Raw genomic sequence first — 25,508 nt, forward strand, 5'->3', positions numbered from 1 at the left:
TGAGTTTTCCACAGGCATCTGCCTGGCAGACACAGCATGAGAAAGTATTGAGCGCTTCTAGCCCTCCTGAAGCAGTTATCATGAAGAGCCCTCAGCTCTTGGAGGCTGAGTTTCTGGGAATGGGAGGTAGAGTCAATGACTGAGTTCATAAGCTACTTCCATTGCCAATGAAGAACTGAGTAAATGTTTTTCTTATTGGCCTGGTCTTCTCTGAGAAATGTAGTTATAGCTGTCTTCAACGGGATGGTTCTATAATTTTAAGGATAATGACATTTGGGGAAGAGGTACAAATGATTCGATATTTATTTCAAGGGAGGAAACTAGAGATTGATTTTATAAAGCATCTGCCTATATGATAGGCATCATTAGTTAGTTTTAAATTCCGTTCCCAACCCCAGCACTTTGTGGCTGGTTGATCTTGGGTAGTTTCTCAACCTCTCTGAGCCTCAGATTTCATGTCCAGCCCATGTCTCCACAGAGATGTGGGATTGCATGACCTCATGCACATACAGCACAGCGGACATGCTGGGGAAGCTGTAAAGAAATGGAGTTGCTGAAAATGGTGGGCACTGTTTCATTTTCCTCTCTATTTTTCCAACCCAGGGCCATCCAGGAGAGCCTTCTCTGCAGCCCAGAAAGCCTGTGCCCTGAAGTCTCAAGTGAGACAAGCCGTTTTGATAGCGACTTGCAGCTGGCGATGGAGCTCTCTGCCAAAGAGCTAGAGGAGCAAGAGCTCAGGCTTCGGGAGGAGGAGGCGGAGCTCCAGCAAGTGTTACAGCTCTCTCTCACTGAGAAATAAAGCTTTGTGTCCACGGGCAGCACAAGCAGAGGCTCTGGGCTGCACGGGGGCCGAGACACAGAAGGACCACCTCGCATGTCTGCAGCAGATGCAGCTGCACCTTCAGAGGTGCAGGACCAGGGACTCCCAGGCCCAACCATGATGCTCCCTGGTGAAGGCGCTGGGGACTGGCAGGTCCCATCTCCATGCTAAGGGGAGGAGAACATTGTCACTTTCCATTAGCTGTATTGGCTTGCAGGTCACATTTTTACTACCAGCTTTAGACAAATACAAACAAACAAACAACAAAACCCAATCCCCGCAGGTTTGTAGATTAATTTTTATCAAGGAGTGATAACAAAACAAGTTATTGCAGAGTCAGGGTGCTTTTATATGTGAGAGCAGCAGCCTTTATAGAGTGCGATTTATGAGAATTTATGAGATACTTCTTTACAGTTCACCAAAGAAATGGATAATCTGTGCCGATCTCTTTTATTTTTACCTTTATACAGCGTTTCTAGAACACTGTCACTATTCCTCATCCATCTCCATCTTATGCCATCCTTTCCACCCCCAGCTAAAGTTAAAGAGGAGATATATATATATATATATATAAATAAATATATATATACAGGATCTATTTTAGATTAGGGTTAACTATTTACATCAAATTAAGATACACAAATGACCACGGTTGTTGCCTTAGCCTTAAAAATGATTAATAGTTTCAAACCACCTCACTCCACTTTTGAGGGATCTGATTTGAATTTGTAAAGGCAGTTCCTCTGAGAACAGGACCCTCCAGGCTAAACCCAAGGCAGCTAATTCTGGCCCTGAAGGAGCAGCGAGGAGAAACCAAGGCTGTCCTTACAGGAGGCGGGCTGGCCAGCATAACGGCGCGACACAGAAACGAACTGTGCATTCCACGCCTTCTCTAGTGCGGGATTCCGTGCAGAGGCTTGGAAGTGCCCACCCCACGCCCGAGGTTCACTTGCCAGGAAGGGACAGACATGAAATTAGGACAGGAGCAGTGAGGGGAGCTAGTGACTATTCAAAAGGGAAAACGATTTCACATTGCTTTTTAGAGTTCAAATCAACATCTTTCTGGATAAATATATTTTTTAACAGAATCTTTTTATTATTTTTAAAAGATAGAAAAACAACTACTCCCATCCGTAGCAATACAAGGTTATACATTTTAACCAGATTTTCTCAGGCCTTTTTTGGATACCTTTAGTAGTTAACTATTTTGTCTAACCCTTCTGTAAATAACCATGGCACAACGTTCAGCGCGTGGGGAAATACAGCGGAGGCGCCCTCACCCCTGCGTACCTACTCCCCAGGCTGCACTGAAATAACCTGGTAAACAATATCCTCCTCTGTTCTGCGTCTGTTTCCTATCTGTTGGGCTTCTTTGGGGCTGGGAAGAGAAACATAAACTGTTCAGTTAGTGTCTGTATCATACAGTTAGTGTTGCCAGTAAAATGTTCCTTAGTCACAAGAATTGTGCTTTTGATCCATATAACCATCTGCCTTTTCTACCATGGTCTGGCCAAGATTCCTTGTCCACACACAAGGCCAGTATATGTAGCATCACATTTGTTTCAAATGTGCAGCTTGGCGCTGTCGACTTAAGTGTGGCCTGGAGGGAAGGCGCTTCTCAGAGCGGCTGCAGTAGGGCCCTATGGTTTACTCACTAAGGTGAATCATAAGCAATTTCTCCGTTTGCATTCCATTGTTCTGCCCCTGGTGTCTTTGACTTTCCCTGGGAAGTCAGTTAAGAGAGGGGCTGAGCATGTGTCAACCTGTGGCAGCAGGGGTTCTATTGGTGTTCACTCTCTTAAAAATGCAAATAAAGACTGCTTCCTTAGAGGGTGCTCCTACTATATCCCAGGCAGTCTCTGAGTTCTTTTTTTCTTTCCACATTGTTTCCCTATGTGCCACATCTTGATGTGTATGTGCTGGGACCTTGGACGGCGCCCATCGTCAGCTGTGGGTTCCAGAGGTACCACGCTCCTCTCAGCCTTCCTGCCATAGTCCTACAGGCCGGCACCCCACTCCACTGCTTCAAGTGGAGACCAAGGCAAGCCAGGGCCTGAGTCGCTGAGCTGCCTCCGCAGGGCTGCTCCTTGAGGTGGGTGGCCAAGCCAAGGACAAATCATGCTCTTTGAAGCCGAATACTTTGTGAGGCTATTCTGAGAAGTTCACCATAGAAGGTGATCATAAGAGCTTTCAGATTTATCCTACACCTAAATCTTTTGATAGTAAATCAAGAAAGGTGGTGACCAGTACAAATTGTTTGGGCTCTAAAACTCTGACCTTGCTATTTCTAAGAAAGTGTGAAGAAGCTGCTCAGCTTTGTGGTTATAGTGATACTCAGAGCCAATGGAGTCCTGGGAAGAACAGTTACTCTCCTTGGGTCAAGAGATGGAATATTTATTAAAACATTGATCATTTCTTTTTTTAGTTTTAAGGTTGGGTGACCCACTATCAATCAGCAGCAAAGTTTAATTGTGCAATTTCTGCATGTAAGACATGGCTAGGAACTAATTCTAACAAAGTTCCTGAGACACTGCTCCATAAACAAGCCTGTCACGTCATACATAATGTCCGGTGTCAAGGCAGCTGCGTGCATTGAATAGTGACCAGAAAGAAAAGACTGTAACACCAATTGGGTCATTTCCTGCGGTTGCAGGTGACGATGGCAGCTTCAAAGGGCGGCAATGCAGCAAGCGATGGGGTCAAAGCCTAAGCTAAACACAACCAGCGTATATATGGATTTAGATTGGGTTGCTGAGAAAAAGCATGAGTCCTGTGTTCCTAAGTCTCAAGCAGCACTTGTAGACTTCTTAATCCTAACTATAATGAAAATTAAGTGTTCGCTAAAATAACCTGTGTTTGGTGTTAATTAATGGAATGTGTTCACTGGGCTACATAGCAGGTATGCTGAGTATGGGTTCTGTTTATAAGGTCTTGGTTTGGCTTCTATCTTGCCTCACACTCCAAAAGAAGGTCAGGAAAAGGATTCTACTTGACTCAAAGCACATAGAACTTCTGGCACATAGAAGTTTTCAGTGTAATTCTCTCCTACCCCCAAGTTATGTTTTCATCTTCTTTACTCATATCTTGCTTATAATCTGTCTACCACTCGAAGTGGATTAAAGACCTAGACATAAGACCCAAAACCATAAAATACCTGTAAACAAAGGTGGGCAAAACACTATACGACATACACCTCAGTAACGTCTTTAAAGATATAACACCCAACGCAATGATAGTGAAGGAAAGGATAAACAGATGGGACTACATCAAGTTAAAGAGCTGTACAGCAAGAGACATGACACAAAACGGACATCCCACTGACTGGGAAAAAATTTCTCACACAATACTAACGATAAAGGACTGATCACAAAGTTATACAAGGAACTGATGAAACTCAACAAAAGTAAACCACTCCATCAAACAATGGACAAAAGAGCTAAAAAGATGATCCTTCAAAGAGGAAATGTAGAAGGCCAACAAGCATATGAAAAAATGTTCAACATCACTTGTACTAAGGGAGATGCAAATTAAAAACCACAATGAAATACCATCTCACACCAGTGAGAATGGCACATCTTCAAACAACTAGCAACAACAAATGTTGGCAAGGATGTGGAGAAAAAGGAACTCTCCTGCACTGCTGGTGGGAATGCAAACTAGTACAACCACTATGGAAAACTGTTTGGAGGTTCCTCAAACTGCTAAACATGGAGCTTCCCTATGACCCAGCAATATCACTCCTAGGTATCTACCCAAAAGACTCAAAAACACTGATTTAAAAGGACACCTGCACCCCCATGTTCATTGCTGCTCTATTTACAATAGGAAAGACATGGAATCAATCCAAATGCCCAAAAGTAAGATGACTGGATTAAAAAAGATGTGATACATATACAAAGTGGAGTATTACTTGGCAATCAAAAAAGATAAACTCATGCCTTTTGCAGCAACATGGATGGAGCTGGAAGGGATCACGCTTAGTGAAATAAGCCAGAAAAAAAAAAAAAAAACCAGGTGGTTTCACTAATAGCAAGAGTGTAGGGGACCGGGAGAGGGGGGTGTGGGGAGAAAGAGGCAATTGTAATAAAGAAAAAATGAAAAACAACAATTCTATACCAGAGACATTTTATGGGGGTGGGGTGGGAAATGGGATCAAAAATGGGGTAGTAAAGGTGCACAGGACGAATGTGATGGCACAAGGATGAATGGGTGGTGGGAAGTTTGCTGGGATTACAACTGAGATGGAAAAAGGCACTAAATGAAGAATGATGTAAAAATAAATCAATCTGTCTATACCAAGTTATTCTTTGTCCTATTTTAGCTTGAAATCTCATATGAACAGATGGTAACAAGTGAAGGTGCTAACTGGATTTGTGTGTGGAGCAAGGTGGTTTTAGGAATCTAAACATGCTCCTCCTCCTGTCTGGCTGGCTGTTTTGCAACCATCCCAGGCCGAGTAGGTTTATTGCCAGTTCGCAGACAGAAAGATCATTTTGGAGCCTCTGGTAGATATAGACTTTTAATGCTGAATCAGGGCAGACCAGCTTTCTCCATTTCTCTGACTCTCCTCCCCCTGTCAGCCAACTTCAGAGAGAGGCTGCCCTTGTGACCCCCTCCACAGGGGTGTCCCCATTTTCATATGCACATGCCCGTGCTCTCTAGGCCCAGGTGCCCTAAGTCACAGGTGCATCTGCAAGACTGCAGGTGCCAGTCATGGATGCTCATGCGGGAAGGCATAAAAAACCTGATTTTTAATTAATTTAACCCCTACACTCCACCCCTTAAGGTTTTTTCACGGTACAATCTGTCATTCTTCTACAAGTTTTCCTTGGCACATGGGGAACGCCATATACAAAATATGTAACAATAATGCAGGGGCCCTTTCTGGTGGCACAGCGGGTTGGGACGCAGCACCGCAGACTGGCCATAGCCACTTCAGTGCCAAGTTTGATCCCCGGCTCCGAGGGTGACCCACATGGCGCGGCAGACCTCTCCTGGCTTGCCCGCTGCACCCCTCAGCAGTGTACTTCATTGATCCTCCTGTTCTGCTCCCCACTCTGTCTCTGGTGAATCCTCTCACTGCCCCTGCACCTCTGGCCTGTGCCTCAGGTGCAGTTCTGTAAGCACAAATAATCTTAAAAAAAAAAAAAAAAAGTAATGCAAAACTAACAGAACCAAATACAACTAGTACAACTAAGTCCACTGAAGTGCTTGGGCATGAAAAGATCAAGACATTGCACCAGCAGTGGGAGATCCCACCCATCTGGCAATATTCAAGCCAATTTTCTGTGAAAGCACAACATCCTAGCTTTCCAGGTTGCGAGTACCACACACACTTGGCAGTGAAGAGGCATCAGAGGTTGCTAAGGCAACAAGTGGCAACTTCATAATGGGCCACCCGCAACACAAATGTTCCCTTCAGGATTGCCTCCTGCCACCTAGTGTCGGTAACACCCAGCAATGGCAGCGACTGCCCAATCATCCACATCTCACTAGAGACCCCGCTCCAGGCTTCGTTCCCAAGGGGTGATTGGGGCCATCCACTGCATGAGAGGTGCCTACACTGCGCAAGTCATACCCGGTTCACGTGTCCGGGGCCCAACCCTGTCAGGGCTGGTAATAAAAGATTGCCCTGCGGCCCAGACTCAGGGTTTAACAGAACATCGGCTCTGGATTTGCAAATGGATGGGAGCAGCCCCAGGATGAGGTGCCACTGCCACAGAAGCCGGACCCCCTTTCCTAACCCTTCCTTTACTGTCTACAGCCCACCCCACGGGCCTCAGCACCACAGGCCAGCGTCAGCCATTGCTTCTCCAGGCCACTGTAGGGCTCCATGATCCCTGCGGCCTTGGGATTATAGGGTGCCTGAAGCTGCACTCGGGGCCCTTGTGACTGGCCCACTCTTGCACTTGTGTCCTGTAAAACGGGCTTCTTGGTCCTCTCCACCAGCAGAGGATGTCCAAGCGCAGCACACGGGAGCCGCTGCCGAAACTGCCTTGTGGCCTGCAGGGGAGCAGGACAAGCGGCTAATAAGCCAGCAGCAGTGTCCATACACCATGTGACCACCAGTGACCATGCACCACTGTCCCTCAGAGCGGGGTAGCCGTCCGGTGATGTCCATCTGCCAGCGTGTCGGGGCACCTGCCCCCATGACACCTGGCCCATAGTGGCCAAAGGTTATGGGCAGTGAGTCTGGAACAGCTCGCACATTGCTCAGACATGGGCTGCACCTTCGCTAGTCGCAACAGCCCCAGGCATCCACCGTCTAGCCGGGTGAAGCTGCCTGTTTCAGGCTGCCTGGTGAGGCCCACGGAGGCTCTGGGACATGGCAAGCGTCTCCTTTCCCGAAGCCCCAGGTCCCGTAGATATTCCCACAGGGCCTGGCCCCACAGTGGCCCATATGTGGCTGTCCAGCCACGAAGTACCACGAGGAGACCCAGTGTCCGGCCCCTGTCCACAGCCCAGCTGCCTGTCCAGGCTGCTCGGGGGTCTTCACATCCAACCACTCGCAGTCAGCTGCTGGCTGCTGCATCCTGCCCCGGTTTCAAGCCAAATGGTGCCTGTTTCCGGCTGTGGAACCACAGCTGTCCACGACGCTGGCTGGCACGGCTGGCGCTGCCGTGTGCCAGGCCTCTGCTGGGACCGGTTCCTGTCCCTGCTGGCAGGGACTGACCCAGCCTCAGCTCCACACAGCCCTGAGGTCGGCCGCACGCTGTCAGCTGTCACTGAGAGGCGGACCCCTTGCAACTCCGCCCTAAGGGGCTGGTTGACAGCCGCCCGCCGCTGCAGGTATGCCCCCTCCTCGCCCACGTGGGCGTCTGAGCGCACCACTGTGTGCACTACTGCCCAGCCCCGGGCCCACCCGCTGCCGGGGAGGTGGTCCACTGGAGGACAGGAGCCTTCGGGTTCCATTTCAGTAGCTAGGAGAGCCGCGCACACCGCGCTTCCACGGCGCCAGCAGCTTTTCAACCAAGGAAGCCTACTTTTGGCTCCTTTCAGAGACGGGACCAGAGCCCGACGGGCTGTCACCGCCACTCTGATTGCTGCCACAGAGCCGGGCCAGACGCTTCCTGAGTACATGCTGAGTAACATGCTGGGGCGGGTTGGGGCAAAGCACTGCAAGGCCTGAGCGGCTCTATAGTCTGTTTGGCTGCAGCAAATGCTGCGTGTCTGCTTCAGCAATCAGTCCCCTGCGGCCCCTTCCACAGCCACATACAGAGCTGCAGGAGCTGGACCACGTGAGGTATAAATGCCCTCCAGTAACCCGGGAGGCCCAGAAAGGTTGCAGCTGCTTCATGGTGGCTGGAGTGGCATTAAGTTTTCACCTTATCACAGCATGAGGGATAACTGTTATCCAACCAAATAACCCCCAAGAACTTGAAGATCCAGGCCCCTGCAGTTTGCTTTCATTAACTACCCAGCCACATGTTTTCATGAGCACCCTAAATCTGCAAGAGTCAGTGGAACAAAATGTCATTAATGTAATGGTACAGAACACCAAAGATGGCCTCTCTTCCTGGACCAAATGAGCTGCTTCCAGGCTTGGCCGAGTAGAGCTACACTACACAGGTGTCCCTGTAGAAGCACAGTGAACGTCCACTGCTGGCCTTCCTGCATGAAGGCAAACGGGTATTGAAGCTGGCGCTACAGCAAAGGGGAAGAAGGCATTAGCTGGATCAACTGCACAATAGGGTACCCTCTTTATTCAACTCACGGTAATCTACTCATATGCAGGAGCCATCCAGCTCTTCATCAGCCTCATGGGTGAATTGCAGGGGCTGTGGGCAGCACACACAGTGCCCACTTTCTGCATTTCCGCTATTATGCCTGCAACTTCTTTGTGGCCTTCTGGCAGCCCATACTGTTTCGTACTGGCCACTCACCTCGGGACTGACAGCTTCATGGGAGGTGCTCAGCATGTCCGTGCAACACGGCCACGTCTGCAGCCACGAGCCACGAGTATATCCGCCCCCAGCAGGTTCTCCATTATTGGAACGCATGCACTTTATACTCCTTAAGGGTTAATCACCCAATCCCATGAGTAGTCTCACTGCTGTCATCTTGACACTCTGGGCTCTCTAGCCGTCAGTGTAACAAGCAGTCTCCTGAAACTTCTCTGGGTTCCCATATCACAGAGTACACTCTGTCTCCCGTATCCACCAACTCCAAAACCCTTTGCACACTGGTTGGGGACTAGTGGACAGCAAGCACCACGTGGCCTCCAGTCTCTGCCCGTCCCCCGTGAATGGGTCCCTCGGCCCTCATCCTATTCAGAAATGAGCAGGGCGTCCCCCTGGGCGGGGACTGACAACAGATCTTCCTCGGGTGCGCATGCCTGGGACCTGGAGTCCCCAGCTTTCCCCATTCACAGCAGCCCGTCTGCCGTGGGCGTGAACCTCAGGTCTTCTCACAATTGTCTCCGTAACCCTAGAAAATATGCCTTGGGCTGTGCATGTATTTTAGTGTGATCTGCGCCCACTTTTACCAGAGCCGTCGCATCTGTGTGTGTGTGCCTTTAGGACGTTCCATACTTTTGGAGGCTTTCTTGCCTTTTGGGCCTTTTTTCAGTTCTATTCCTCCCTTCTGAGAGCACTGGCTATCTTTGTGGTGACACGGTGACTCACATAGACATGAATCACAAGAGGAGGACCAAGGGGCCTTTTTCAGTACCAAATCCCTCATTCCTACTGTGAAATGCACATCCTCAGGACCTTAAGCACGTACATTAAACATGGCCTGCTGCATGCCCAGTTCACGAAATACCTGCACAAACTGTGTTTGCCATTTGCTCAGCTGCTGGCACGGCTCCCACATCAGCCCACCCTGTTTGCACAGCAGCCGTCATCCAGCCCAGCAGGGAATGGCACCACGGCCAGACCTCTGGCTGCTCTGCAGTCTCAGCTACGGCTGCAGGGTCGCTGAGGCGTCTGTCATCTCCTGTGCTGTGCAAAGGAAACACCCTTTTCACCCGTTCAGGCCCAGGTCCCACACATGCAGCAGCTGGCTGCCAAGGGCTCTCCTGGTTTCTGACAGTTTACCCAAGTCCACCAGTTCCACTTGAGTGTATGGGCAATACTGGTGAACTCTCTCTGTGGCTGCCCAGCCTGACCCACAGGAGGCCATGGGCTGCTGCTGCTTCTTCATTTTCTGTGTCACCACTGGGTGGGCCTGGAACAAGGGGCCAGCTCCTCCTTTTCTCCAGAGGAGTCTGGCGCCTCTGGGGTGGCAGTTAAGAGTGTATATCACCCTCTATAGATGAGAAAAATACTCGAGAAAAGTTACCTATTGTAACTGGAGCTGGACAAGCATCCATGTTTTCTCTTGATCTCTTGCTCCAGCCTCCTCACACATTCCTGCAGGGCCGGCGTCTCAGTCTACAGCTTCTGGACGTTGGGGTCCTCTCCACAAAGACCCTCACAGAGCTGTGAAAAACACCCAGCCCACAGCCCCTGCCACCTTGAGGGCACTCTACCTGTCCAAGGTCTCTTCTACTCTGCACAGGGCCCCTGCCAACTGCATCAGGGATCCAGCAACCTCTGGCCACTCCTGGGGAGGTGCCCACAGGGAGAGGAGGCTGGCCAATGAGTGCCATCTGCTGGTGGCAGCCACCTCAAACCTACCCAGGTCTGCCAGCTACCCACCGCTTGTTCTGGACTGGGTAGGTTTACTGTCAGTTCTCATAGACGAAAAGACAATTTTGGAGCCTTTGGTAGATTTTTTAAGGGCCTCTAATGCTGAGCCAGGAGACAGACCAGCTTTCTATTCCTCAGGCTGTCTCCCTTTGTTGTTCTGCCTCATAGTGACACCACCTGTACGTGCAGGTGCAAGAACGCAGGTCCTGGTCATCGATGCTAATGGCGGGAGGGCCTCAGGCTGATTCACTCATTTTCCCCACAATGATGTTTCCTAAGCAGGAGCAGGTCACACACGCCTGGGAGATTTTTACTGTTTCCCTTCAAAAATCCCAAAATGGCGATACAATTCTTGCTTCATTCCTTTTTTTTTTTTTAATTAAAGATTTATCTATTTATGCATACAAAACTGAAGTACAGGCCAGAGGTGCAGGGTCAGTGAGAGGATACACCAGAGACAGAGTGGGGAGCAGAACAGGCAGACTGACAAAGTACACTGCTGAGGGGAGCAGCAGGTGAGACAGGAGAGGTGTGCCGTGCCATGTGGGTCACCTCAGGGCGGGGATCGAACTCGCCCGGAAGCAGCCACAGCGTGGCTTAGCTTCCTAGTAAAGCATTCCAACCTGCTGTGCCACCAAGGGAGGGCCTGCTAATACATTTTTAGGCATCATTACCAAAATGTGGCATCCAGGTGAAGTAAGGATGTGCGCTCCTGGGACTTAACTGTCAATGTCAGCCCACCCCCCTCCCGCCAGTAACTGCTGCTCCTGCGGGGCAGGCGGGCTGTGGTGGTCCCCCTTCCTTTGTATTCTTTTTCATGTCACTTAATGGCCACTGCATCTAAGAGAGTTAAAGAGTGGACGTCACCATTTATCAGAGAAAAATGCTCTGGAGACGTCAACCTGCTGTAACCGGGGCGGGACAAGCACCCGTGTTTCCTGACACCTGGCCCTGTCTGAGAGGTTTATTCTGGCCCAGTTTCCTGAACTCTGCCTTGAGGCAAAATCATTTCACATTTCTCTCCTTGAGAGACTAAATTGGATTCAACACACACCAATATTGTAAACACTTGGAAAACAACTACTAGGAGTACACTAGCATGTAGGACTTTAATTTTAATTGAAAATCTGCTTACAAGCACAGAGCAATAAACATTTTAATGGCTCAATGGTAGGGTTTCAAACAAAATTCTGAAGTCAAACAGTTACAGCATCCCATATCAATTATTTCACAGTAAGCACAAGTTGTTTAAAGAAACCAGTGCCGTGCCTGAATGAAGCTCAAGTTAAGACTTTCAATTTAATAACAGAAAATTAAAACTAGCACCATCAAAATAAAATAAATAGTGATGACAACTTTGTTAGTATGAAAGCATCATTTCAGGGGAAAATCCAGTTCAACAACAGTGCAAACTAACAGCAGCATTTTCAAAGTCGAAATTAAATGTAATTAATTGTATGTAAACACACTACACACCTGCTGGGCACCCCGAGCATGTGCTTAGGCTCCCTGCACCCTCCCCTCACAAGCCCCCAGGGCTGAATCTCCTTTGGACTCTTTTAGATTCCAAATCTGAAAAGCTGCCACAAGTTGTAGGCCACAGACTGGAAAGACTGTAGTACAACACAAGTGAGATCAATGTGTCTGGAGTTCTTTCTCCAATGGGCCAACAGGTAACATTTCGGGTTTGGCCCAGAGCCTTGCAGCCCAAGAGTGTGCGTGGTAGAAGGGCCGTCTGATGTAAGCCTGGCTTCAGTGAGGGCACCTGTGGGGAGTTCCAGGCAGCATGAACAGGGACAGCTTGAGGGTGCCATAGCTGATGCTGCTTTGCAACCAGTGTGTTCTAGATCAACTCTAGTTAAAAACACTGTTGAGTCTTAACCCACTATGACCAGATGGTTCTTAAATGGGAACGTCTACACAGTAAGCCTTACTCTTGGTCATATTTTCAAACACTGATGATTATTAGGTCTTTCCAGTGCGGCATTTTACATCACATACAGAGTTACTGTGTTTTAATTCTTGTGAACACTCCATCTTCACACTGATCCTTGGTGCTTCAGATCTTATTTTTGACAACTACAACCAGATAAAGAAACACTGAGAAGCAGACACAGGGGCTGATTACTTGCAATACAGTGTTAGGAAAAACTAGTTGCTAGATGTCTAATCTACATTTAGCATTTACCAACTGTCCAGGCCAAAGGTCATTTCCAATGAGGAGTCCTGATTTCAATTTCTCCACCGACCTGCGCATAACACAACTTAATCTGTTCCCAAATACTTGTGGAAGAACTTGCTCGCTCAGCTGTCACCGACGCCGAATGGGCTTGTAGACACAAAATGCCATCAGGATCACAGTCACCAACAGGATGCTAAAGATGGTGCCCAGTAACACTGCAAAAGGAAAACAGGTTACTCCCTCATGGCAGCTCCTGGGTCTTGACGTCATCCATTCAAGGACAGAGATTATACCAAATGCCACCCAGTGCCAGGCATCACGCCAGGTGCTTCAAGTGCCAGGTGTGGAGTAACAAACAGGAGTATTTGACAAGGCTTTAAGTGTGGTGGTGGAAGAGTGAGGCAACAGTAAGTAGGGTGATTGAGGAGGCACTTGAGGAGGTGACACACAAGCTGAGACCTTCAGGAGAGGTCTGGGGGAGCACACTGCAGGCCCAACAACAGCCTGGCCCCAGAAGTGCAGAAGCCAATGAACAGGGTGGACGCGAGTGCAACAGTGATGGAAAGAGTGAAGGAACATGGGAAGTGAGGCAGAGGAAGGCTGGAGCCACGTCATGCAGGACCCTGAGGACGGTGAAGGAAACATTTTGTGTTTAAAGACAGGGTTGTAGGTAGAGTGGCTGATTTAGTTGGGGAAAGCGACTCCTCTCGCTGCCATGTGCAAACCATCTGATGACAGGGGACGACGACAAGCAGGGAGTCCAACTACATCTTTAGAACTACTCACGTAAACTGGCAGGCAACAGAGTAGTGCAGGCGCTACGGGAGTCCTGGTACGGACCGTTAGCTAAAAGAAGCAAGTGACTCACCTCACAAACCTATAATGTTGTTGAGAGTAGACACATTTAAAATTTCCCAGGCGCTCAAAAGTGAGAAATGCAGCCTACCACAGATGGCACCAGATGAGTCCTGGCGCAGCACTAGCTACAGTCACCTGGGTATTAAACTATCAGCATGAGACTGGAAACCACGTGCAAGTCTGTTTCACTCTCTGAGATCTTGGGAGAGGTTTTGAAAGGTGTTACTTTAACAAGCAAATGTAAGTGTATGCGTAAGCATGTGGGTCTATCTCAGGCTCCAGTTGGGGCCTAACTGTGGTTATTCTCTAGTCTGGTTATTAATCCTCTGAAAAACCAACATCTGACCAGTTTTATTTAAGTCAGTAATTTGGGGCTACCTTGGACGCCTACTCAACACTTCCCCCCAGTCCCTGCTGTTTAGCCCAGTTTTAAAAAAACTGACCATATAAAAATATCTTCTTCTTTTGGTAACAGAAGGGAAGGATAAAGGTGGTGACTAAGACCTCCAAAGGGTTGGAAGTAAATTTAAAGGTCCCTTTCTCCAAAATCAGCTAACAGAATCTAAATGTCATTATCTCAAAATAACTCTTGTCAGCAAAACACTTGCTTTAATTTTCAAAACTCCTGAATTCTGTAAGTTTCCAGGATTCTGAATGCAGGTGGAACCAATGTTGGTTTTGTCCATCTAAACCATTTATTTTCTTGCATTTTGTATTTTGGAAGGGGAAAAAAAGAAAGAAAGAAAACCCCTAAGGCAGGGATATAGTGGACTAGAAAAGGGAATGGAAATCTTTAAAATAAGTAAATAAAAGCAAAAAGCCAGGAGCCACTAGGTACACAACATCTGCTTGGATAGCTATGCACTTGGGGTTGGAGAAATTCTCCCAGCTTCCTCTTCTCTCTCTCCCACATTTTGCAAGTGGTGTTAGTCATACTCTGCACCTGCCAGGGACCTGAAACAGGCCCTGGCAGAATCTTAAGACCACTTAGGTTGTTCCTGATGATCACTGACTCTATAAAATGGAGCCAACAAAATCCACTTCACAGGGGTTTCTTGTGAAGGTTTCCACCTGGAAACCTTACCATACTTCAGCCCTGGGCATATAAGCAGAGGACTGGTGAAAGCTGGTATTAAGAGCAGACAGGCAGCACATTCTAGTGGTCAAGAATTCAGCATTTGGGGTCAGACTATCTAGGTTACCATTGACATGCAGAGGCTACGTGACCTTACATAAGTTGCCTAAGTATCCTGCATCTTTTTCCTCATTGCACAAGATTGTCTAGGGCAGTGTTTCTCAAATTACCTGAGGTAAAGGGCCAGTGGTGGTAACTTTTAGACTGCCCCTGGCCACTACATAATCCCACTAGGTAGGGCCACAAGCAGCGCCCTGCACCTGCAAGCATCCAGTTAGAGCTGCCTAGAGTTAACTGGTCTCTACTTACTTGGATGTTGCAACAATATCAGGATTTCAACAATACCTCAATGTCTGTCATGGTATCTTTGAAGGTCATGGTATCTTTGCAGGATCACACTGGTCTGTAGACACATGGCCACGTGGCCATGTCTGGAAATATTCTGATGATCTGAACGGGAGTAGGTGTGGCATTGGCATCTAGTGGGTAAAGGCTGGGCACTGAACATCTCTCCCCTCCCCTATCTCAACAAAGAACTACCTGGCCCAACATGGGTGTAATTCTCAGAGTTGAGCACTGCAATCAAAAGGATTCAGCAGGCAAATCTCTGGAAACCACTTAGCAGAGTGCTAGGTACATAATATGACGACTAGCTCATGTACCGTCTTAAAATAATGCAATTTTATGATGAGTCACAGTGGACCACTTTAGAGGGGCAAGAGAGAGAGTTATTGCCAAGTGTGAAGCTTCCTGCACCTTTCAAGGCCGTGCACCCTGTGTTGACGGGATTCCCTCAAGCTCCACAAACCTTGGGTTCTAGGGCGGCCTTCCACCACGTCCTAGCTGTGGAACCTTGGGCAAACAACTTTCTGAGCTTTTCTTTTCTGTAAAACAGGTGTGAAAATCATCTTTGTCATCAAGTTACCGTTTGGCTCAAAGGAGACAAGGTATAGAGAAAATGCTCACCAAATGTCAACTGCAGTTATGACTGCGAATGCCACAAGGAAAGGGGGTAGACGATACAGGATGGGCCTCGTTGCCCACCCAGAGCCACAGGAGGGGGCCCCTGACTGACACCCAGGTCTCCGGACTAACAGGTGCTTCAATCAACAGGCACATAACAGAGCCTGCCGCGCACCAGGCCTGGCGCTGAACGGCAAAGCCCAGTCCCTTGCCCAGACCTTCCACGAGTGGGTCACGCCTGCACTCCAACACACCCCGCGCCACGCACCGGCGCCGGCTCCCCAGAGCGGTGGCCGCACAGGCCCGGCCCCGCCCCAGCCAGCCCGCAGCCGCTCACCCAGGTTCTGCCCACGCAGCACCGCGTATGGCCGACTCCGCTCCGGCGGCTCCAAGGGGCTCGGGGCCTCCGCCCGCCCGAGCAGGAGGCTGCACAGGCCCACGCACAGCCACCGCCACAGGAGAGCGAGCATCTTCGCGGCCCTCCGCGGCCGAAGCCCGCTTCCGCCGGACGCCCCACCCATCCCCCGGCGCCCCGCCTTCCGCCTTCCGATTTCCGCCGCCCCGCCCCCCGGCGCGCGCTGTTGCCAGGGTAACCGTACGCCCTGCTGGGGTTCCTGCCCGATAGCGGTTGCTCAGTCATCACCGTTTCCGCCTGGGCAATTTTCGGCGGATTTTTCGTTCCGACCCGAGCGGTGTCCAGCGAGGTCAGCGTTCCCCCGTGGCCAACGTTTCTCCTTTTTCTGAGCTCCACGCAGGCGTCTTCCCATAGCGGTTTCGGAGATCCATTTTGGTTTTGACAAAGCAGTGTTTTTTCTTTTTTTAAATTTTAAATTTTTATCACAGGCCTGAGACATAGCGCTATATTCCCGTTTTTACAAATGCCACCTTTTCCAGGAAGACTTACCTGGACATAGTTTTCAGAAATTGCAACCTGCTCCCCGTTCAGTATACGCACCGACTATCCTTGTTCCGGCCTTCTCTCCCCCACGGAGCCAACTCATCACCGTTTACCTTATACACTTAACGTACATCTTAATTTGAGGGCAGCGATTTTATTCTTTCTTACTGCTGTTCCAGAGCCTAGAAGAGAGAATATTATGGTCAATTAATGTGTGTTGAATAAAGGAGGAAATTGAACTTGGCCTCCTACTGCGCTGTAAACTTCTATCACTGATGCAGGGCATCTCGTTAAATTTGAATTTCAGATAAATCATATTTAGTAAAAGTACATCCCATATATTGCATGGGCTATTCTGTTTGTTACGTACCTGAAATTCAAATGTAACTGGACAGCCTGCATTTTTATTTGCTAAATCTGCCATCTGTATCTTCAGAGCACTGTCTGAATATCATCCCTTTTTTAATGCTTCTCGCCTTAGGGTGTAGCATAATGTTTGCTTTGCACACAGTAGGTGATCACTATGTAGTGAATACTTGCGTGATCACAGACTGTAGTACTTATCTGTGTATCTTCATGTTCCTATATTTCAGATTATAATTTACATTTATATTTTTCTACAAAAACATAAAAATAGCAAAATTTTGGGAGATGCCAGTTATCAATTAGGTAATTATTAAATTTGCACAAAATGTTTTTAACATTCACAAATATGCAATTCAGTGCCATTAAATATATTCATAATGTTGTGTGACTATTACACTAACTATATTCAAAATATTTTCATTATCCCTAGTAATAACTCTGCCAATTAGGGTCTGTCTCCCTGGTGGCACAAGGGGTTAAGTCTCAGCACTATGAGGCTGTCAGCAGCCACTGCAGCATGATTTTGATCCCTGGCCAGGGAGCTGACCCACATGGTGCAGCAGATCTCTCCTATCTTGCCTGCTGCTCCCCTCAGCAGTGGATTTCAGTGGCTCCAGCTGTTCTGCTCCCCACTCTGTCTCTGGTGAATCCTCTCACTCCCCAGTACCTCTGGCTTGTACCCCAGCTCTTGTATGCATAAATAAATAAATCTTTAAAAAAATAAAAACTCTACCTATTAAATAATAATTGTCCCTTCTCACCTTTCCCAGTCACTGGTAACCTCTACTCTACTTTCTATTCCTAGGATCTTAACTATTATAGGTACCTCATGTAAATGGAATGACTATTTGTACTTCTGTGTCTGACTTATTTCATTAAGCACAATATTTTGAAGATCTATTCATATTGCTGTGCTCCTTTCTGTGGCCAATTAATATTCCTTTATATGTGTATACATATTTTGCTTACCCCCTCATTCACTGATGAACCTTTAGGTTGTTTTCATCTTTTGATTATTGTAATACTTCCATGTATACCGTTGTACAAATAATGCATTTGTGTCTCTGCTTTTATTTCTTTTGGATATTACCTATGTGCCAATGTGTAATTGTTGATTATATGGGAGTTCTATTTTTCTTTGGGGAAACTGTCAAAATTTTTCTCCACAGCAACTGCGCCAATTCACATTCATACCAGCAATACAGTTTCCAATTTCTTGATTTTTTTTGTCAACACTTACTATTTTCTGGTTTTTTTTTTCATAGCCATTCTAGTAGCTATGAAATGAATTCTCATGGTTTTGATTTACATTGAGAGGCACCAGTTTCAACTTTAGTGGTTTTTATTATGATTTAAGAGACTACTTAATAGCTTCATGAACGTCAAAGCCTATAGCACAATCTGAAATGTAGAATTGAAGATAAAGTTAAACTGCTTGTGATAATAAATTTATCTGAATTTTTTAAAAAAGAGTTATTTATTTATGCATACAGAACTGGGGTACAGGCCAGAGGTACAGGGGTGGTGAGAGAATTCACTAGAGACAGAGTGGGGAGCAGAACAGGCTGGCTGATGAAATACACTGCTGAGGGGAGCAGTGGGCAGGTCAGGAGAGGTCTGCTGCACCATGTGGGTCATCCCTGAGGCTGGGGATTGAACTCACGCTGAAGTGGCTTTAGCTTCTTATTGCTGTGCTTTAACCCGTTGTGCCACCAAATTCTTCTGAATTTCTTATTTTCACCTGCTACCTGAGAAACACATGGTAAGGGCCTTGAGACAGGAGCATGATGCAAAGAGATGGGAAAGGGCTGGGTGGAGGAAGCTGACCCTAGCATTACGGTAGTAGAAGGCTCACAAGATGAACAGTCATTGATAGCTGGCATTTGAGTTTATCTGCTGTTTGTGATCCAAACTAACCCAATACTTGAACTTTCAGTAAAAGGGCGTTGTCTCATTTCATTCGAGCTGCTATAACAAAATACTATAGAATGGGTAGCTATAAATAACAGAAATTTATTACTTAGAATCCTGGAGGTTGGAAATTCAGATATTAAGTCACCATCCTGGTTGCCTTCTGGCGAGGGACCACTGTCTGTTTCATAACCAGTGTCTTCTGTCTTTTTTAAAAGATTTATTTATTTACGTATATAAGAACTGGAGTACTGGCCAGAGGAGCAGGATGTGAGAGGGTTCATCAGAGACAGAGTGGGGAGCAGAACAGGTGGATCTACTGAAATCCACTGCTGTGGGCAGCAGTGGGGAGGCAGGAGAGGTCTGTTGCACCATGTGGATCAGCTCTCTAACCTGGGATTGAACTAATGCTACAGTGGCTGTGGATAGCTTCATAGTGCTGCACTTTAACCCCTTCCGCCACCAAGGAGGCCCAACATTTTAAGTTTTAATTCATCCACTTCACACTTCTTTTCTCTCCAATTTGAATACATTGGCTTTGAACACTTCTAAAATTACACTTTTTATTTCCTAACACCAAGTCACAATTCTATTCCAGAGTTGTCCCTGGTTAGGAATTTTTCACTATACATGGACCTTCTTTTTGAGTTGATGATCATATAAAATTTGTGTTAAGACTCAGGAACTAATTCTTACAAATAAACTATTTGGAGTTTGTCATTAAACACTTACTTTTTGATCAACAAGAAAAAACATGAATTAGTTTGTCCGGTTCCCTGGGTTTCACAGTTTGTGTGGAAACGCTCTTGTCCATAGAGAAGGCTAGGGGGAGGGAAGAATATTTGAAGAAACCTCCTTGGTATTTGCATTTACTGGGTGTGCTGGATTTCCTCCGGGTGCTGAGGAGGGACTTATCTTTGCCTTAAATTATGACATATCAACTCACCTACTGAGTTGGTGAGTGAAGGACACATCACATTTTAGATTTGAAGGAGTTAAATGAGACATTTGCAAGCCACAGAACTGATAGCAATTGCATTACCCTTGAATTATGTGACTCAAACCCACGGGTTTTCTTTGAGCATTCTAAGGCCTGGAAAGTTGCCACAAGCCTATCATTTTCCTTACCACATGTGTCTAACTTTCCTCTTGGAAAGTCTGTTTAGTTTCCTCTCTGTCTTCTCAGAGCTGCTCCAAGTCAAAGTAGAATGAGTTACTTCACAAGCATGAAAACTAAGGCTGAATACGTTGGCTCAGGGACTCATGCTGCTGCTTTTTAGCTATGTGACTTAAGCTCTAGGGACCTCATGTGCCTTTCCTATAAAATGGATGTGATAACAAATCCCGTTTGTAGAGTCCAAAGACTCACAGGTGCTGTCTGAATGATCTGGACATATACAAAGACAGAGAGAGTCAGGACCAAGGGGTACCTAGGGACCCCACGCTCTTACAGGATGCATACTCTAAAGCAGTGCTGCCATCTACTGTCTAAAGAAGAAGGAAGTGTACTCTGAGTGAAAGATCTTTAATGGAATTAGAGTACACATAAAAAGAAGAAAGCATATTCTTTTTTTTTTTAAAAAGATTTATTTATTTGTGCATACAGAACTGGGGTACAGGCCAGAGACTCAGGGGCGGCGAGAGGCTTCACCAGAGATAGAGTGGGGAACAGAACAGGCAGATGGACGATGTACACTGCTGAGGGGAGCAGCGGGCAGGGCAGGAGAGGTCTGCCACACCATGTGGTCACCTCCGGGGCAGGCGGGAATCGAACTCATGCGGAAGCAGCTTTAGATTCTCAGTGCTGTGCTTTAACCCGCTGCGCCACCAGGGAGGGCCAGCATATTCTTAATAGTTCCCCAATAAAACTCCCCAAATTAGCCTTCTTTATGTGGGCAAATGCTCAGCTGAACAGAGTCACTGGAAGCAGGGACACCAACACCTGAAAGCTTACCCCAAATCCAAGGCACCCTCTGGCAGTGAATCACAGCAATGGGATGAGGCCAAAGGGGTCAGGCAAGTATAGGACAAAAGGAGAGATGCAAAACTTCAAATCAAAATAACGGTTGCCATTGTCTCTGCCAAGGACTGCCTCTGTGTGTCACACCCACTTGTCTCTTCCCCACATCTCCTTCCAAGTCCGCTTAAGTCCCTGGATACAAGTCAGACCCAGAGCCCACCTGCCTTCTGTGTTTTAAAGATTCACCTAGGGGCTCAGCTCTGCCCCTAGTTCCCAGTAGCTTCCCCATGTGGAAGTCTGGTTCATGGCATGCTGAGACTTGTAACCCAAGGTGGCTGCATGTAAGAAGGCGTGGGGAAAATGGTGTAGGTTGCATTCTATATCAGGAGTCTGACCGTTCTCTGCCTCTGTGAGTTCTTTAGCTCCCACTAAATTGATGTATTTCTCCACTGGGGGACAGGAGTTCCACAGCTCACTCAGGTCCTGGGCCCTGCTGGGTCAGCTTCTCTGACCATAGATACACATCAGGCACTAGTGGTGAAGGATGTAAGTTTAGTTAGATTTACTCATGTTAAAGGTTCCTAGCTTTGATGCCCATCTTTACACTTTTTAGTTTTTATCACATTATCAAGACAATGATAAATTTGAAATCTTTCTGTATTTTTTAAAAAAGATTTATTTATTTATGCATATAAGAACTGGGGTGTAAGCCAGAGATGTAGGAGGTGAGAGGGCTCACCAGAGAGAGTGGGGAGAAGAGCAGTCAGATCCACTGAAATATACTGCTGAGGGGAGCAGCAGGGAAGACAGGAGAGGTCTGCTGCACCATGTGGGTCAGCTCCCTGGCTGGGGATCAAACTCGTGCTGCAGTGGCTGGCAATAGCTTGATATCACTGTCTTTAGCCCCTGTGCCACCAGGAAGGCCCTCTGCAAATATTTTTGAAGACTAGAGTAAATTAGTTCATAATGCATAGGACATTTCTTAAAACCTATTCATTCTGCATCTCATTAGAAAACTGTGTAGATAATAAAATTAATGAGATAGCATTATTTTCTACAACACATTCTAAATGGTGACACACAATAGATGGATGAACAGTGAGGTGTTGGTAAGGCCTATTGTATCTCTGCAGAGTCATCTAGCACAAGGATGGTAGGGTGAGAGACCGGAGCAATGCACCCTAATCCAGGACTGCCTTTTCATAGGTCGCCCTAACTGCTCCCCAGAAGCTGTCCTGCTTATTTTCTCTACCATTTACCACCATGACAAATAGTCTTAGCTGCCTGTTTGTTTTATGAGCTGACTTCCAAATAGTACCTCAGCTCCAAAGAGAACTGGGATGTTTTGTTCCTCTCCAAATCCCCTGCATGTAGATGAATTTAATAGGCACCTGATAAACACCTGTGCAACGGCTGAATTAATGCACCCAAGTGTTCTCTCTCCTTGCCACCATCACACCACCATGCACTCTCTTCCTCTTAATTCTCCCCTTGTTTTACATATCACTTCAGATTGTCCACCAGTCGGTTGTTTTCTGTTTCACATTAAATACTTAAATGCACTGCACACCAGTCATACTTACAGTTTATTTTTTTTTCCTCTTCAAGTCGTCAGAAAATTTAGGGGCTAGTACCACCTCAACCTGGTCAGAACCTCTGAAGGTGAAAGTTCAGTGTCCCACAGTGTAAATGGTTATCAGGGCACTGCATCCACTCTGAATGTCCCTTCCCCGGTGACCTCCAGTAAGGCCCGGAGTTCAAGGCTAACATGGAAAAGTGACGTCTTTATTTTAGATCAGTGATTGACTGATCTGAAGATAGTTATCTGCCTATTGCTATAGGCAGCTCCAACCCTGAGTATTCATAGTAATTCCTAAGCATGTATTGTACCCAAAATGTGTATACTTTCCCCTTCCCCTGCTTGTAAACAGTTGTCAGTATAGTGAACACGGAAATAACCAGAGCCAGCGGGCTGTCGAGGGTCAGGTCCTGAGCACATCCAGGCATGCACCATGTGGGGAATGCACGGATGTGTAGAAAATGAAACCAGTAAGCCATGCCCAGGATCGAAATCTCACCAATCACCACTTGACAAACTTACCCCCAGCATCTCACTGCCTGAAAAGTTCATTTGCATAAAGCCAACGTGCCCCACCCACCTCTTTGGTCTGTGTAAGCAGATACCCAGGGGCGCCCCCTGGGTATTCAGTTCAAGTGATCCTTGAGTCTGTGTTCTGAGGACTGCAGTGCTAAATCCCCAGTAAGTGTTTGCTCTAACACTTCTGTGGTAATACTAGAGCTGTAAGCAAGCATTGTAACACTGTGGGAGAGGCCTGGCTTAGAGGAATGCCAGGGGCTGAGCCCTGTGCCACCCCTTACCCCCACCCTGTGTCCTTGTGACAGAGCTAGGCAACACTCTGTGACTCCACACAGCAGGATGGGGCAGAATTCTGTCCCCTTATGTCCAGATGTGGCCCTGAGGAAGACTGCTTTCTCTCTCTCCCCCCTCGTCTCTCCTCTCTAGTCGTAAATGACTGATGCCAGACCCTGCTGCTCTCTTATTTCCTCTTCAGCAGCCATCCAAAGCTCCTGAGGTTTGTCACCTCCTGTCATGTGCTCTCAGCTCTCAGGAGGCAGACCCCTCCACACTCCATCGGCCTCTTCTCCACATGGGTAGCTGGTCCCAGTCTCTCCAAGTGGGCCAGCTGCCATCTTGGCATGCCTGGCTGCTATTTGGACTCGATTCTAAACCACAGACACGATCTTGGGTAGAATAAGTAGTCTCTCCCAACCTCTTTTAGTCTTTTTCTCACTCTCCCGTTCATCAACCCAGCTATTATTACTCTCCATGGATTTAATTTTGAGTCCGGTCCTGGAATCATAAGCATTTTGGGGTGAGTACTTCCCAACCAGGTCTTCCTTTTCTCCATAAGTTTGCTTGGTTTCACTACTGCTGAAACTCAAGAATTATTACACTATTGCTGTGTAGCAGGAGCCACACTTATGAGCTATACCTCTATTGCTATAATGCAATCAGAATTCGGTATCATGGTTGACAATTTCTAGCTTATGTTTTTCTCTACATTTATCTAAAGACATTTCCTGAAGACTTAGTCCAGGAGAAGCAGAAATTTAGCCCTGGGTGTTTATTGCTTCCTATTTTATGAATATCTTCTTGCTTAATACAAGAGTGATCAGATTTTTTTTTTTCAGGTTGCAGTGATACATTGCTAGAAGGTCCCTGCTGGAAGTTGACGCTGTACTGTGCACCCTCAATGATGGCTCCTATTCCTGTGAATGTGTCTGCTCTGTCCTGATTTTTTTTCTTGCATTTTCCTCCGATGGTGCACATCTTTCACTCACTCTCCACCACACTACTGTTTTCCATACTCCATTTGTCTCCCTCACTTACCACCCCACCTCCCCACTTGATTCCCTCCTGTAGTCACTGTATTTTTTCACTGAGTTCAAGAACTACCCCTGTTGTAATTTGCTTGTGTATTTTTTTTGTTGTAACTTATACTCTACAGATGAGTGACATGATCAGATATCTGTCTTTTACTTTTTGACTTATTTCACTTAATCACTTGAGGTCCATCCATGGAGTCCCAAACTCTACCACTTCATCTTTTTATCCGCAGCTGTGCAGTACTCCATACAATATATATTCCACAATTTCTTTTTTTTTTAAGATTTATTTATTTATGCATATAAGAACTGGGGTACAGGCCAGAGATGTGAGAGGTAAAAGGATTCACCAGACACAGAGTGGGGAGCAGAAGAGGCAGATGGACTGAAATACATTCCAGAGGGGAGAAGAGGGAAGACAGGAGAGGTCTGCTGCGCCATGTGGGTCACCTCCCTGGTGGGGACTCAAACTCGTGCTGCAGTGACTATGGATAGCTTCATAGTGTTGAGACTTAAACCCTTGTACCACCAGGGAGGGCCCATATTCCACAATTTCTTTATCCACTCCTCTGTTTAAGGTGACTAGGGCTGATGCCAGGAATTGGCATGTGTTGTCCTTACTGATTCCTGATGCTGAGGTCATTCTTGGTGTGAGGATAACCCGTATGAAGTCCTTGGCACTCCTTTTGGCAGTTGACATCTTATCAGCATATAGATGTGTTGAACAAACTAATATGCTTCCATGGGGACCAGGAGCTCCAACGCTGTCCAGAACCTCGTCATGAGAATAGGGCAGGCTTACTCCCATGGGTGACCGGGGCAGCAACACTATCTGTAAGCCATGTAGGGGGCTGCAGGTGGCTGAGGAGCTGTCACTGGGGTCTCCAGTGAAACTGGTCCCCACTGGGGAGCCACAGTGGTGACTGGTCATGGGTAGATACTTCATAATCTTGCAACCCAACGTAAAGCAATCGTCATGGGTGCCCAAGAATCATTGGAAGCCTAAATGTCATCTCCTACCTGAAGTTCAGAATGGCCCACAGTTAACCTTTCACATGAGAGGAGGTGGGATAAAGGATTTGGTTAGACATTTCTTCTCAATGACTGTAAAACTTCCTACTTCAATTTTTTAAAAGATTTATTTATGCATACAGAACTGGGGTACAACCCTAACCCTAACCTGTGCAGGGGCCGTAAGAAGATTCACCAAGGACAAAGTGGGGAGCAGAACAGGGCAACTGCCGAAGTATACTGCTGAGGGGAGCAGTGGGGCGGGTCAGGAGAGGTCTGCTGCGCCATGTGGGTCAGCTCCGGGGCAGGAATCAAACTCATGCTGAAATGGCTTTAATTTCTCAGTGCTGGGCTTTAACTTGCT

General features: G+C 47.1%; 2 protein-coding genes across 2 annotated transcripts in view; one reads left to right on the forward strand and one right to left on the reverse strand.

The window, feature by feature from the left end:
• Positions 1 to 4,090, forward strand: part of ANKRD13A (ankyrin repeat domain 13A) — a 32,607-nt gene extending 28,517 nt beyond the window's left edge. The window contains exon 15 of the mRNA XM_004690849.2: positions 604 to 4,090. Coding sequence (XP_004690906.1) covers positions 604 to 799 — 196 coding nt within the window. The 3' untranslated portion in view covers positions 800 to 4,090. The remainder of the gene's footprint in view (positions 1 to 603) is intronic.
• A 7,452-nt stretch (positions 4,091 to 11,542) lies between these two features.
• Positions 11,543 to 16,088, reverse strand: LOC105854225 (chromosome unknown open reading frame, human C12orf76). The gene is made up of 3 exons (XM_012731222.1): positions 15,928 to 16,088; positions 13,421 to 13,480; positions 11,543 to 12,849 (listed from the first exon to the last, which is right to left on the reverse strand). The coding sequence occupies exons 1-3, from the start codon at positions 16,058 to 16,060 to the stop codon at positions 12,764 to 12,766; spliced, it is 279 nt and encodes a 92-aa protein (XP_012586676.1). The 5' UTR covers positions 16,061 to 16,088; the 3' UTR covers positions 11,543 to 12,763.
• Between the last annotated feature and the right edge of the window lie 9,420 nt (positions 16,089 to 25,508).

Source organism: Condylura cristata, unplaced genomic scaffold (assembly GCF_000260355.1).
Source record: "Condylura cristata isolate star-nosed mole 26May11 unplaced genomic scaffold, ConCri1.0 scaffold00029, whole genome shotgun sequence".
Lineage (NCBI taxonomy): Eukaryota > Metazoa > Chordata > Mammalia > Eulipotyphla > Talpidae > Condylura > Condylura cristata.

Coding starts and splice junctions, on each gene's coding strand:
- LOC105854225 (XM_012731222.1), bottom strand. CDS start 16,060: ATGCTCGCTCTCCTGTGGCGGTGGCTGTGCGTGGGCCTGTGCAGCCTC. Junction 13,481..15,927: donor GCTGCGTGGGCAGAACCTGG/GTGAGCGGCTGC, acceptor TGCTTCTTTTAG/CTAACGGTCCGTACCAGGAC. Junction 12,850..13,420: donor TCTGTTGCCTGCCAGTTTAC/GTGAGTAGTTCT, acceptor TTCCTTTTGCAG/TGTTACTGGGCACCATCTTT.